This window comes from Caretta caretta, chromosome 3, assembly GCF_965140235.1.
Source record: "Caretta caretta isolate rCarCar2 chromosome 3, rCarCar1.hap1, whole genome shotgun sequence".
Classification (NCBI taxonomy): Eukaryota; Metazoa; Chordata; order Testudines; family Cheloniidae; genus Caretta; species Caretta caretta.
In genome coordinates, this window is record NC_134208.1 from 191,713,562 (window position 1) to 191,726,356 (window position 12,795).

At 42.2% G+C, this 12,795-nt stretch overlaps 1 protein-coding gene across 2 annotated transcripts in view; it reads right to left on the reverse strand.

Annotated features, from left to right (window-relative positions):
* Nucleotides 1–1,060: 1,060 nt before the first annotated feature.
* Nucleotides 1,061–12,795, reverse strand: part of XPO1 (exportin 1) — an 81,115-nt gene continuing 69,380 nt past the window's right edge. For both annotated transcript variants that reach the window (XM_048842767.2, XM_048842768.2), the window contains 7 exons: nt 11,872–11,978; nt 11,194–11,388; nt 5,407–5,575; nt 3,479–3,613; nt 3,217–3,376; nt 3,019–3,115; nt 1,061–2,094 (listed from right to left, as the gene is read on the reverse strand). In XM_048842767.2, the coding sequence (XP_048698724.1) occupies nt 1,948–2,094; nt 3,019–3,115; nt 3,217–3,376; nt 3,479–3,613; nt 5,407–5,575; nt 11,194–11,388; nt 11,872–11,978 (1,010 nt within the window). In that variant the 3' untranslated portion in view covers nt 1,061–1,947. The remainder of the gene's footprint in view (nt 2,095–3,018; nt 3,116–3,216; nt 3,377–3,478; nt 3,614–5,406; nt 5,576–11,193; nt 11,389–11,871; nt 11,979–12,795) is intronic.

Genomic DNA, 12,795 nt, shown 5'->3' on the forward strand with positions numbered 1-12,795 from the left:
TTGTATTTAGAAACTGAAATATTTTATCTGCTTGTTGCAACATATGTTCAATTAGTGGATAACAAAGTTACGCTCATTATGGATATTAATGTAGCCCCGTCTCTGAAGAAATGTCTGCATAAACGGGGAGAGCAATAGCTGCACTACAGCCAGTATGGAGTTGAGAGTCTTATGGCTCAACCTAACGAAGTTATATCGTGTCCCAGGACACAAGAGGTTTGAAAATCACTGGTCTTGGTATTGCCCCCCTCTAGCATTAATGGCTCAGGTTAACAGCATTTGTGTTGCCAAAGGTTCTGCAGACAGGTATGGATCGGTCTTTATTAGTACTAGGCAAAGGAATCAAGCAAGCAGAGATGTTCTTAGGCACAACTGTGGAGAAAATGCCCAGACCCACAAACATTTTGGTTGAGTATGTTCTACGTAGACACTTGCTGACTAATGAACTTTAATTTGATTTGAAAATAAACGCACAATACAAAAAAGTAACTACAGTATTCAAATTTTATATAAAAAAGGATCACACTAATCAACTAACCTCATTTCCTTTACAACTTCACATGAATGTTGTATTTTAGTATCATTGTGACAGTCTTAAGACTGCAGACCAGAGGAATGCAAGCTGTTCCAAGAATCAAGACATCAATAGTTTGGATAGACATACATTCCTTTGTTAGATGGCAAAGGAGAAATGCTAGAGAGGGGAAGCTAGGATGTCAAATCAAAGTGTTCAGTTTTCTTGCCTTTGGTCTCACTACTTCATATACCTTTGAAAGGCATTAAACTACAAAAATGTAGGTGAAAATAGTTTCATATTGTTCAGACCTGCTGATGCTAGCCTAGTCAAAATCAGGCATCTCATTTTTAATTTCTGAACTGAAAACAAGTGTAAGCTCTTCTTGAAGAGCTCTTGCATGTTAAAGTTTGTCATTGCAGTTACAGGAGCATTCATCTAGCCTGATATTCATCTACCTCTTATGTGGTTCTTTTTCTATAGAGTCAAACATTGAAGTGATCACTGCATTTTTATCCAATAAAAGATAAGCCAAAAGAAGGAAAATAAATGTAAACCAATTTTATTTTGCTTTTAAGTAGTGTTCTTAAAGCACTACAGCATGGTAAACAATGTAAATTAGTATAAGTCATCTCAAAAGCCAGAGTTCTCTTTTTATGAGTTGTTAAAAAGATGCAGCCTATTCTAACAGGATAAATATTTTAACCATTTCACTTCGAGTTAATGAAGGCTCACAAATGAGCAACACTCCTCATTGAGGAAAACAAAAAGCTGTTGTCGACAAAGCGACAGCACACACACAAAAACAAAAGAACTGTGTAAAAATAACTAACTGTACTGTGTTCCCATAGTCTTTTGAAGTTGCTTTACAATGGGATGATATGCACATGATCTTGATGCAAACTTGTCATATTACTTGCAAATACATGTAGCCTAGCCTTACCGTTCAGTCCAAAAGCTGCTAACTGTTCAGGTAATACTCCTCTGCTTACCATCAACTCAATATGTTTTACTCATTACCTTTTCTTCTAGACTGCAGGGCAGGTTAGAAAGAAAATGATCCCCTCATTAAAAATTGGTACTCTTATAGGAAAAATGTGTAATTTTGCAATAGACTTAACAAGTTATGTTTTGCCTCTCTTTTCCCCTTAGCCACAAAATGGGCATGAAGTATTGGGTTTTTTTTTTTTTAAAATGCCTTAATTCTCAACTTCATGCAAATCTAAATAAAGATGACCAAAACAAAAGCTTAAACAATGGAAGGATATTTCACAGAAAATTTCTTATACAAAAAACACATAAGAAAAAGGGCCACTAGGTGACATTTTAATTTACAAATTGGCATCATTTTGGTCAATATCCAAGTGCTGTTTTCTTCTACCACAACAAAGCAGCTGTACAGAAAGAAAACTGCATAACTGGTTTTATGCATTTTAATCACACATTTCCTCAGGAATTTCATGTGGATTAAGGATGCCAGGGACAGACATCTGAAGCTTATGTTTCTCCTCCTGAGCCTGTCGAAGGGCTGTTTCTCTTTCTTCCAGGAATAAATCGGATGTGTCTTCACCTGCAAATTCCTACATAAAGAAGCAGTTTAGTTAGTTCAACGTGTTTTGAAATCCAAGAATAAAAAGTAAGAAGCTTCCAAAATCCAGACATTTTATATATAAATATGAAAAATCAATTTTTCACACTTGACTGTCAGAACCAGAATTTTAAAAAAAGTATTTTCTTATGCAACAGTTGTTGCCACTAAAACCTAAATCAGTATAAGGAATGTAGTAGCATCCTGCATAATATTTGCATTTTCACTAGCTGCTGCAGGTGGGGATACCAGCCTCAAGTTTTGAATGGTCAGTTTTTTGGGTCCCATTGAAATGTAGGCATTATAACATCAAAATGTTAGAACTTGAATATACATTGTAATTCTATTTAGGATACTTTACTGAGGGACATTCCTTCCTTTAATTACCTCTTGAAGGCCAACTTATTTCTAAAAGGAAATAGAATGAAACCCTGACTCTAGGAGATCCCAACAAAGAAAAGTTTAGGGTTCTGAGGACTGAAATGCTTTTGTCTATCCCAGCTTACTGGGTTAAATATAATAGCCTGTGATACATAGGAGGATCAGCCTAGAAGATCTAATAATAGTCCCTTCTGGCCTTAAACTATGAAACTATTCCAAAACCAGGACTGCAATATGGCCTCTGTTTAAAAATGGGCTTACTACACATCTCCCAGTTTGGAAAGACTCACAGCTTCATAGAAATCCATAAGGTGCATCTATCCAGTCTCTCAGTCTAAGGCAACAGGCATTCCTCTGCACCCATACTGAGGTGGCCAATAGTCAAGACTGTGCCCTACAACTCTGAGACGGTGAAATATAAAAACATGCTGACCTGTTTGTTGCATGACTTTTTATAAGTGATGAACCAGGCTCTTTAGTTTTGAATATCACATTCAACGGTCATTTAAAATTTACACTAACATTCCAAACATACCTTAATTTGGACCAGGAAATCCCTAAGGTGTTCCTTGAAGGCAGGAATATCCTGATTTAAACTGAAGAGTCCTGTTACAAATAGCTTAACCTGTGCACTAAGAGTAAAAATACTAATTAGTACATGGGAAACAAAAGAACCACACTCAAAAAAAAAAAAAAAAAAAAAAAAAAAAATTAACAGCCACAGCACACTTACTCTTGCAGATGAGGAAATGCAGATTTAAGAAGATTAGCGACATACTCCTGAATAAACATTTGGTTGTTCAATGGATTTCCAGGGTTTAAAGGTGTACTTATTTTTCCTTCTTCTACTAAATTGAACATGTACGCAAGAATTGATGCATGCATTGTCAAACCTGCATATGTAAAGCAGAAATGAAATTGCTTGTTACTCAAAATAAATTCCTTTATTGTTTAATGATTGCTGTACTGTTTCCCTCAACCTCAAGCACTCTTACCAGCAGTATGTGAAGTATCTGTCACAACAGAAAAAATATGCTGCAGAATGTCACAGAAATAAGTCTGATAAAAACTCTGAGCAGCAGCCTCTTCTTGCGCAACATTCTGTAATAGAGTATAAAGTATCTGAAGACCTGAAAGAAAGCAAAAGGGTGAAGATGACCAAAATCCTTTACATTACTTTTCCTTTCCAGAAAAAATTGCATATAATCAAGAAGTTCAGATTTGTGCACAGAGAAGTCTGACCTAGACAGAATTATGAGAACCAATATTGAAAGATTTTTCAGGAATTTCTTCAAGCAGCTACCATATTTTTATGGATTTTACATTTCATTATGATAACTAAGTATCAAGACCTCAGGCCTTTACCAAACAAAAACCGTCCACTTAAGTCCTATCTTTGCTGTGAGAGCGCATATTTAATTGCAATAAGCATAAAATCATAAAAGCAGGTCAAGTAAAGCGGACTGTAAAACTCCTAAAAAAAAAAGTTTGTTGGAATTTGCTGACATCTAAACGTTTTGCAGAAATGGTTAGATTTAGTCAAACTTCCAAAGAAATCCAGATTTCCTTCAGTTTGCCCGCCTGGCTTCTCCACAGTTCATCTGGTGGTCTGCTGAGACCAGGCGCTTCTAGGGTCCACAACTCTTGGGCAACTGCCAGGCACTTTCTTGGAGCCAGGGACCCCGTGGCTTCTAAGACTTCTGGGGCCAGGTAAATTCCTGACTCTGGGCGTTGAGTCCACAGGAGCCCTGGCTCCCAAGCTCCTCAGCAGACCACCAGGTGGGCTGTGGCCCAGCTGGCACTCTCAGGCTCCCCTTTAGTTCACCATATGGCTTGAAGGAGGGCTGGAAACCTCAGCTCCTGGAACTCTCAGAGCTGGCACTCCCTGGCTCCCTGTCAGTTGGGCTACCAAGATGCATCCAGGCTCCCCACATGGCAGGCTGCAGCAGAGCCCGGAACCTTGGAAGCCATGGCAGCTAAGACTGAAAATGACAGTTCTTGTCAGGTTCACTGCTGCCCTGAAAATTGACCAGACTCCTGTCATTTTCAATCCACAGCAGCTATGATTTTCGGAGTCCCTGGTTCCGCTGCAGCGACCAAGCAGACAGCTGGGGACCTCGGACAGCATATTTCATTTTGGAAACATCACATTTTGCTGTTCCAAAAGAAAACATTATAGGATTTCAGTTCTGCATATTTTTTCCAAGTTTTGGGCTTTTCATTCCGATTTGGGATGATAATAAAATGCCTGAAAATTAAGTAGTTTTTGCAGAACTGAAATTTGGTTTCCCAGTCAGCTCTACAACCAACCAACATCATTAACATTACAAAAATGGCAGACACCAAGCCCCCTCCACCACCACTGTTTGGCAACAATTTAGAGAACCATCTTATAGTTAGATACTTATTTAAAAAACAGACATCCTCATCAGACCTTGCCTCTATCTCTATACAACAGGCTGCATTGCCTACAATGGGAGAGAAGTCTAAGGCCTGTTACTCTGCCAGTGTATTTGAAGGTACTCAGATGGCCTGCTCCAGCATCTCCCCCTTCCTGAGGGACACCCTTCTAGTCCCAATATGGGTGCCTCCTATTGGGGTTTCCTTCTTGTTGAAGGCTGGGGAGACAGTGAGCTACAGGAAAGGAAAGGAAGCTAGAAAGGGGAGCAACAACAACAGGTACCCTCCCTGGCTGTAGGAGACAACTACATTCAAATATTTTAGCTTTATACACCTGGACAGACAGCAGAAGCCTGTGAAAATAATGACTAATGGAAAATATTGATACAATACAGCAATACCACCTCCGCAAATATATATTTCCCTAAGTTGACCTACTTATCACATACTCCCTCAAAATATAAAATTCAGACCAATTAACTATCTGTATTTTTAAACTTGAATATAGCCAAACTCTACTCACCTGTATCTGCAACATTTCTCATTGTGTGTTTGAAAGCCCAAATAATAGAATCCAAAACAAGTTTGAACTGTGCAGGTGGAATGGCCAGGAATGCTGGAAAGCAATGAGAATTTACTGCCTGGAGTAGCAAGAAAAAGTTTGTTCTATGTTCAGGATACTCTTCAAAGTCCTAAAAAGAGAAATACATAATGAAATTCCAAGTTCCTTTAGCAGCTATACAACACACCACCAGCTATCACCATAACAAAAATCTGATCCAGTAGCAGAAAGAGCAGCAGCTTTCCAACCCAGGACAGCCTTTTTCCTTATAAAAAATTATTATAAAAGGAAATATTAACAATTTCAGGCCAGCATGTGGACCCAATGCAATGCTTTTTGACTTAAAGTCTGATAATCTTATGTTCTGATGAGTTCATCAAATTGAATCATCATTCAAGCCGGAGTTCTACTGTAGTTAGCATGTAAGAACTGTGCAAGCCATTCACATACCACTTATATTTAACTGTTGTATAGAAACTTAAGAGTCAGACACTTCACAGCACAGAAAAGGGGCAGAATGGTTGCAGCAGAAGCGGGAAGGGTAGTTTCACAATATGCTTGCCTTAGAGCACCAGAAGCCCATTAGAGTCCCACCGTACAACCACTACTATTTTGTGAGGTTAGGTGTTTGGTGTAGCCACAAGTCAGTTACTTTACATAGCATGCTCCCTCCAAATCTGGTGGAAGCTACATTGTTCACTAGTACGCATGAAGGCCGGGGAAGGGTGCAGGAGGAAGCCAATGGTAAATGCCATAGTACAGTAGCAGAGCAGACCCTCTTCCAAGGTGCTCTGGATTCTGCATGGATGGAACCTGATTACACTGATGCGCAGGCTCTACAGGGTTTGGAAACTGTACCCCCCTGCACACACACACTTCCTCCCATAAGATGAAACACAAATTTCCCTGAATTTTTCTTCTTATTGCCTATCAGGATAGCAAGGGTGGAAAAAAGGGGACAGCCATTTAGACCTAATTGTTAACTCCAAACCACACAATCTTTTCCTGGTTGCTTAGAGAAGTATGAAAACCATAAAGGAGACTAAAAGGACTTTGGACCAGTTTCTAAGAAGATGATAAACACAGTTATAATTTAAAAACATTTGGAGAAATGTTCAGGCAATAGTCTAGAAACAGATCTGGGTACAGGTCTGAGGACAGCATGAATCCAAAGCATGTTTCTCCTCTTTAAAAAAAGTGCTCTAATGTTTATAAGCTACTAAATAAACAAGACACTTAGAAGCAGGTTAACAATTTGTCTCATACAATGAATTGCTGTATTTTCTCACAATGGGGTATCACTTTTCACGAAGATTCAAGGGCTATTCATTACAAAATTATGACTGGAGTCTTGTGCACCTGACAGCTGTAGGAAGAGCTGGGACAAAATTCCAGTTCTTTGAGTCTGAAAACCTTAATTGCTTTTGGCAAGAAGTTTTCATTAGTAACGTAAGTCTGGTCAATCCGCAAAGTAGAGGTAGCTTGATGTGTGGCTCAGAAACAGCACTAACTCTGGTGTTAATATTTTGGGAATTATTTCTGGCTATTTCTTCGTATACTACCTTACTAAAAGTACTTCTCACTTTGACACGTCAAACATTATGAAATTATGTACATATCACTGCAGGTTATACCATAAGGATTTAATCACACAAGGTATTTTACCATATAACTGCTCTAAGGATAAGTTAAGTTGTTTTTCTTAGCTTCCAAAAAGGAAGGACTAGTAAGTAGAAGTCTTAATATTCTTCAATTAAGAAGTCTTTGGAAGTTTAATGCAGTGGTTCCCAACTGTAATCTACAGGGACCTAAAATGTCACAAGGCTGACTCCTACTAGCTTCCTGCTGTACAGACTTAAAAGCTCTTAATTGCAAGTTCCCTTTCAAAAAGCCAGGTCATTAATAAAAAATTTAAGTCTTGAGAGGCTAAAAACAAGACGCATAAATCCACATTAAGGCACCTATGTTCAAAAAAGTAAGCTCATTCAGCACTTAAAAATAAAAATCAATAGTTTCCTAATTTCTTCACTACATAAGCACTTGCTGCAATTGCTACAGGATTGTTACATAATTTCAAAAAGGAGGGGAGGTGGTCCACAAGACACTATTCAGATGTGGATCACTGTGAAAAAAATTGAGAACCCCGAAGTGTTGACATTTGGGGCTGGATTCACGAAAGCACTTACGCCCTTAAGGCCCAGAATCAGGCCCCACTGATTCACAAAACCCCGGTTAATGGCCCCTGAACCCTGTAGGCACCTGAAATCATTTGGCACTTGAATTACTGCAGTAAATATTCCCTAGATGTCTATATTTCTGTCTCTGAGCATGTGTTGTACAGCCCCATGCCAGAAGTCCAGATGCCTAAAGCCCAGAGCAGTGCACAAACTGGGAGAAAATAAGTGTTCCTCCACTTAGCTTGTCTCTGGGACCCGATCCAATAAGCGTGCTCAGACCAAACTTACTACCCTGAATCTTTATAGGCGAGCTTACACAAAAGCAGCCAGTAGTTGGGGAGAGGAGACCCTCTCTCATAACTTTTAGTCCACTGGTTAGGGTACTCACCTGAGATGTGAGAGACCACTGGTTCAAGCCACTCTCTCCCCACTGACAGGGAGAAAGGATTTTGAACAAGAATTGCCGCTTAAGTGAGTGATCTAGCCACTAGGCCGGGGTGGGCAAAATACGGTCCACGGGCTTTGGATCCGGCTCACGGGATTGCCACCCCTGTGGTGCCATGGGTCCCCCGCTGCTCCGGGAAGCGGCCAGCACCACGTCCCTGCAGCTCCTGGGGGAGGGAGGGCAGAGAGCTCCACGCACGGCTCTTGCCTGTGGGTACCTCCCCCAAAGCTCCCATTAGCCGGGAACTGGGAACCAGAGCCAATGGGAGCTTCAGAGGAGGTACCCACAGGCAACAGCAGCACATGGAGCTCTCTGCTCCCCACCCCCATGAGCCACGGTTGCCGGCTGCTTCTCGGAGTGGAGCCTCCCTTGGCCCCAGTGGGTGCCACTGCCACCCCGGAGCTGCTCCAGGTAAGTTGCACTGGGTCGGAGCCCGAACCACTCCTGCACCCCAACCCCCTGCCCTGAGCCTTCTGCGTGCACCAAGCACCCCCTCCTGCACCCCAACCCCCTTCGCTGAGCCCCCTCGTACACCCCGCACCCCTCCTCTGCCCCAACCCCTTGCCCTGAGCCCCTTCTTGTACTCCGCACCCCCTCCCACACCCCTTCCTGAACCCCAACCCCCTGCCTGAGCCCTACATTCATGGCCCTGCAAGCAATTTACCCACCCAGATGTAGCCCTCGAGCCAAAAAGTTTGCCCACCCCTGCACTAGGCAATAAGGCATTCCAATATCAGGAGAGACTAAACAAGCCCCTATGACAGTGTTCCTCTTGGAGCAGAAAAACTGGATCCTGGGTCTCCCTACACCTCACGAGTACTCCAATCACCAGGCTATAGACACACTCATGCTTGCCCTCTCTGGCCCAACTATTCCTTTCTGTATTTACCCACAGTGCAACTGCTTCACCATTGGGCCGAAGAGAGGACAAATACAAGAATGACTCTGTAGACTGGTGGTTAGAACATTCACAGGAGGTAGGAGACTTAGCATCCAGTCCCCCGCTCCCCAGGAGAGACTGAGGGAACATTCACATCAGAATATCTTATAGCCGAGTGACTATGGCACATATCTGAAAAGTGGCAGATGCCTGTTCAAATCCCTTCTTCCCCTCAGATGGTGATGGGAGGACTTGAACTGGGGATCTCCCAGATCTCAAGTGAGAAAAGTTGAGGGAGGCCCTCCCCTGCCTTACAAAAATCACATCAGCACCTAACACCAAGAGAGGGTTTGCAGCTGAGAATCCCAAGCAGAGGGAGGTGCCTCACCACAGCCTGGACCCAGGCACCTATCTCCAACAGGGGAGGGGCTAAGTACACATCCCTTAGCTTAACACCTCTCACTGGCTACCTTGGGAGGAAGAGCCTCCTGGCTTTTGTGAACACCATTCTGAAGGGCCTCTCTCTCCCATTCATTGTAAAGGGAGCCGAGGCACTAACTCCGGCTTTGTGAATACCAGTGATTTTCTAGGCACCTAAAAGTGATGTATGAGGACACTCAACATCATGCGTAAGGTAAGTCTATACAGCAGTGTAAGCCCGGGCTTGAACCCAGGCTCAAGTCTAACTCCCTCCTTGCACCCATACATCAATTGTGCTAACCTAGAGCTTGGACCTAGGATCCCAGGACCCCACAAGACTGGAGGGAGGACCTAGGGGCCAAGCCCTATTGCTTTCCTGTGTGCACGTAGCCCTGGCTTGACTTGGCTCCCAGAAGTCCTCTGGATGTGTCCCAGAGTTCCCAGAGACAGAGTAGGAGCACTGAAAGCATTACTGCATGGCTGAGCTTGCTTCCTGTTTCTGCTCTTCTCACAGCGGTGGCAGTTCCTGCTCTGGCTCCTCCTCGCTGCTGCGTGGAGCTTGCCCGGAGCAGGAAGCAAAGGTGACAGGCAGGAAGCAGCTTCTGGCTGCCAGGATGTTGGGGTTTAGCCCTCCCCTGGACGTGCTGAGCCAGCAGCTCTGCTGTCGCCCCTCCCTGCAGGTCAGCCACTTGGTCTGAGACTGCTCTCTGTCCCTTGCTCCTGGACTTGCGTGTGCAGAGGTGCCCAAGCAGCATGCACTATGAGGGCAGCAAGTGGGAGCCAGACCAGAAAAATCCCCCCAGCCTCCCAGGGATCCCTTATCCCTGCCTCCCAGAATGTGGCAAGGACAGGAATAAGGGATCCCTGAGGGGTGCTGGAGCACACTGCACCCCAATTCCAGGGGATGTATTTCACCACTCCACAGCGAGCAACAGCCAGGATGGGGTGCATGAGTGATTTTCCTCTGAAACCTACATTTTATGTCATTTCAAAATAAACCAATCAACCAACTCCTTAATTGAACATACCATTTTAAAAATTAAGAATTACAAAGTTTCATTTTAATAGTTTGACAGTCATGCAGACTGATGTCCTAATTATCATTTGAACAGGTGCACGTGGGCATTTTCCTGCCAATGTGACTCAACCTAGAGCTGGAGAGCCCAATTTTCAAACTAGATGGTAGTTCAGTATAAAGCCTTCTCAGACTGCAGTCATTCTACTGAGATAGCCACCAAAGGAGCTTATTATGCAGTTTAAGTATTCATGTGCTCCCTATGGGCACCTGATCTCATCAATAGCACCATCACAGCTGGGAAACAGGGTGGGAAGTAGAGTTTGCCCACAATGCACCACATTCCCAGTGCTAGAATTTTGACACAGGGTGGTGGGTGTGCTAGGCACTCTAGGATAGGGTCTGTGTCCTGCAACATGGGCACCAGAGCCCTAGGTTCAAGCACGGGTCAGAAAATTCTGAACGTAGGGTTAAAATGCAGTGTAGATGCTGAAGCCCATGGTTTCCTGACACACGTCAGCTGACGCAAGTCCCACTAACCCTAGGTTTACATTGCGGTATAGACATATCCTAAGTTTCTTTGTGAATATAGTACTTGGCTCCTATACTTGGGAAAATGCTGTAATATCACCCATCATGGTCCTTCTGTATAATCAACAGCAATAGCCAACACCCTAGCGGGCTTTGTGGAATGTTTGATTCTCCTCCCATTTCAGAGGAGAACTCTGCTTGGGATATCTTATTTGGTTGGTTTTATGTGATGTATTATGGAGACTATAGGTATCCAAACACAAAAGATTAATATACTTACCTTATTAATCATATTTAACGTGCATTCAAAAACAGCATCAAATATCTGAGGTATTTCAGCAGTAATGTGTCCCCCCAATTTATTTACAATGATAGCCATTGTACTGAGTACTTCAGGTTCTCTAGCAGCTGGAACGTTTCTCTGGTAATCAATGAGAACTGCATCCAGCAAAGGAGGAACAAAATTTTCAGCTACCTGGTAAAGAAAGCAGAACTTTGTTAGATATCTAAAAGACTGCCTATAATAATTGCATAATTAATGCTTTGTAGCAGAGTATGAGCTATTTTACATACCTACAAATAATTTAGGTCCTAAATGCATTTTTTAAAAGTAGCTTGCCAAATATATACATGCATATTTTTCATGTAAGCAGCAGTGACTTCTTTAGAATTACTTCTAATCATTGTTTTAGATTATTGATCATGTAGATCCAGATCTATTAAATCCTCTTGGCTATAGCTCATAAAATTGTTGCAATATCACTTAAATTATGTGACTCTCACTCGGCCTTGAGTCCTAGAGTATGCATTACGTATGTTTTATGGACCTCCTGAAAATGAGTTGCTATGACAAAAGCAGAGTGTCTTAATTATACTTTTGTTCTGCTGTAAAGATTGTAGATTTCTCCCAGAGTGTCTTATTTATGAATATTGCTTGTTACTTTAAAAATCCACTTACCATCTGCGGATCGTTGGACCTGCTCACCCAACCAGAAATTAGTTTTAGAGTTTCCCTTTTTACTGTCCTCATACTTCTAATCAAAGGTTGTTTGGTAACCATTTCACCTGAAAAGTTTTAAATTTTATTACAACTCAGTTAAAAGGGTTTGTTGATACTTGAATATAAAGAAAACTGACTTTTTACACAGAAGTTTTATGTCAAGCTGTTGTCAATCCCACATTTCATTTAGCAGCTCACGCTCTTTGTACATGCCTATCCCATGCACCAAGTAGTCTCTCAATTGGGAAAATACTGCATCAGTTCTAATCTCCCTTCCCTTTCACTCAATGCCCCACATATTTTGGTCTCCTTCCTTTTGCTCTGTCCATGGCATATGATGTCACAAGAGCAAGTCAAAGGCATTACAAACGTGCAATATAACTGCTAATCTGCTACAGTATACTACCACTGGCAGACAGACATGCTCAAAACAGCCTCCAGCTGTGATTTTATTACATTACACATTCCAACCTATAAATACTATGAGACACACTGGCCCGTCATGTACATTCGCTCCTAAACAGTTAGTTGCTCTCTCCCCCTATCATCTGTTCAGAGATTGCAGGACCTCCACACTACCTACAACTGATTGGAGTGGGTCTTACTTTACAATCCTAGAGACATTTTGTCAGAGCCATGTTAAATCCTGAGAGAGGTGCGATCCAAACTGTGGGATTACCCAGTAGTTGCAAATGCAGCACTGCACCCCTAAACTGCAGACAGAGCTTCAAGAACTACCTAGCAATAACTTCTGAACTTCATAACTACCCATTTCTAGGCATGGACAACTTCTGGCCTTTGGAGCTGCATAGAATCAAAGATATACTCTCTGGTAGGGAAGGCTTCACATAGATCAATTGTACAGCAACTCTATAAACATCA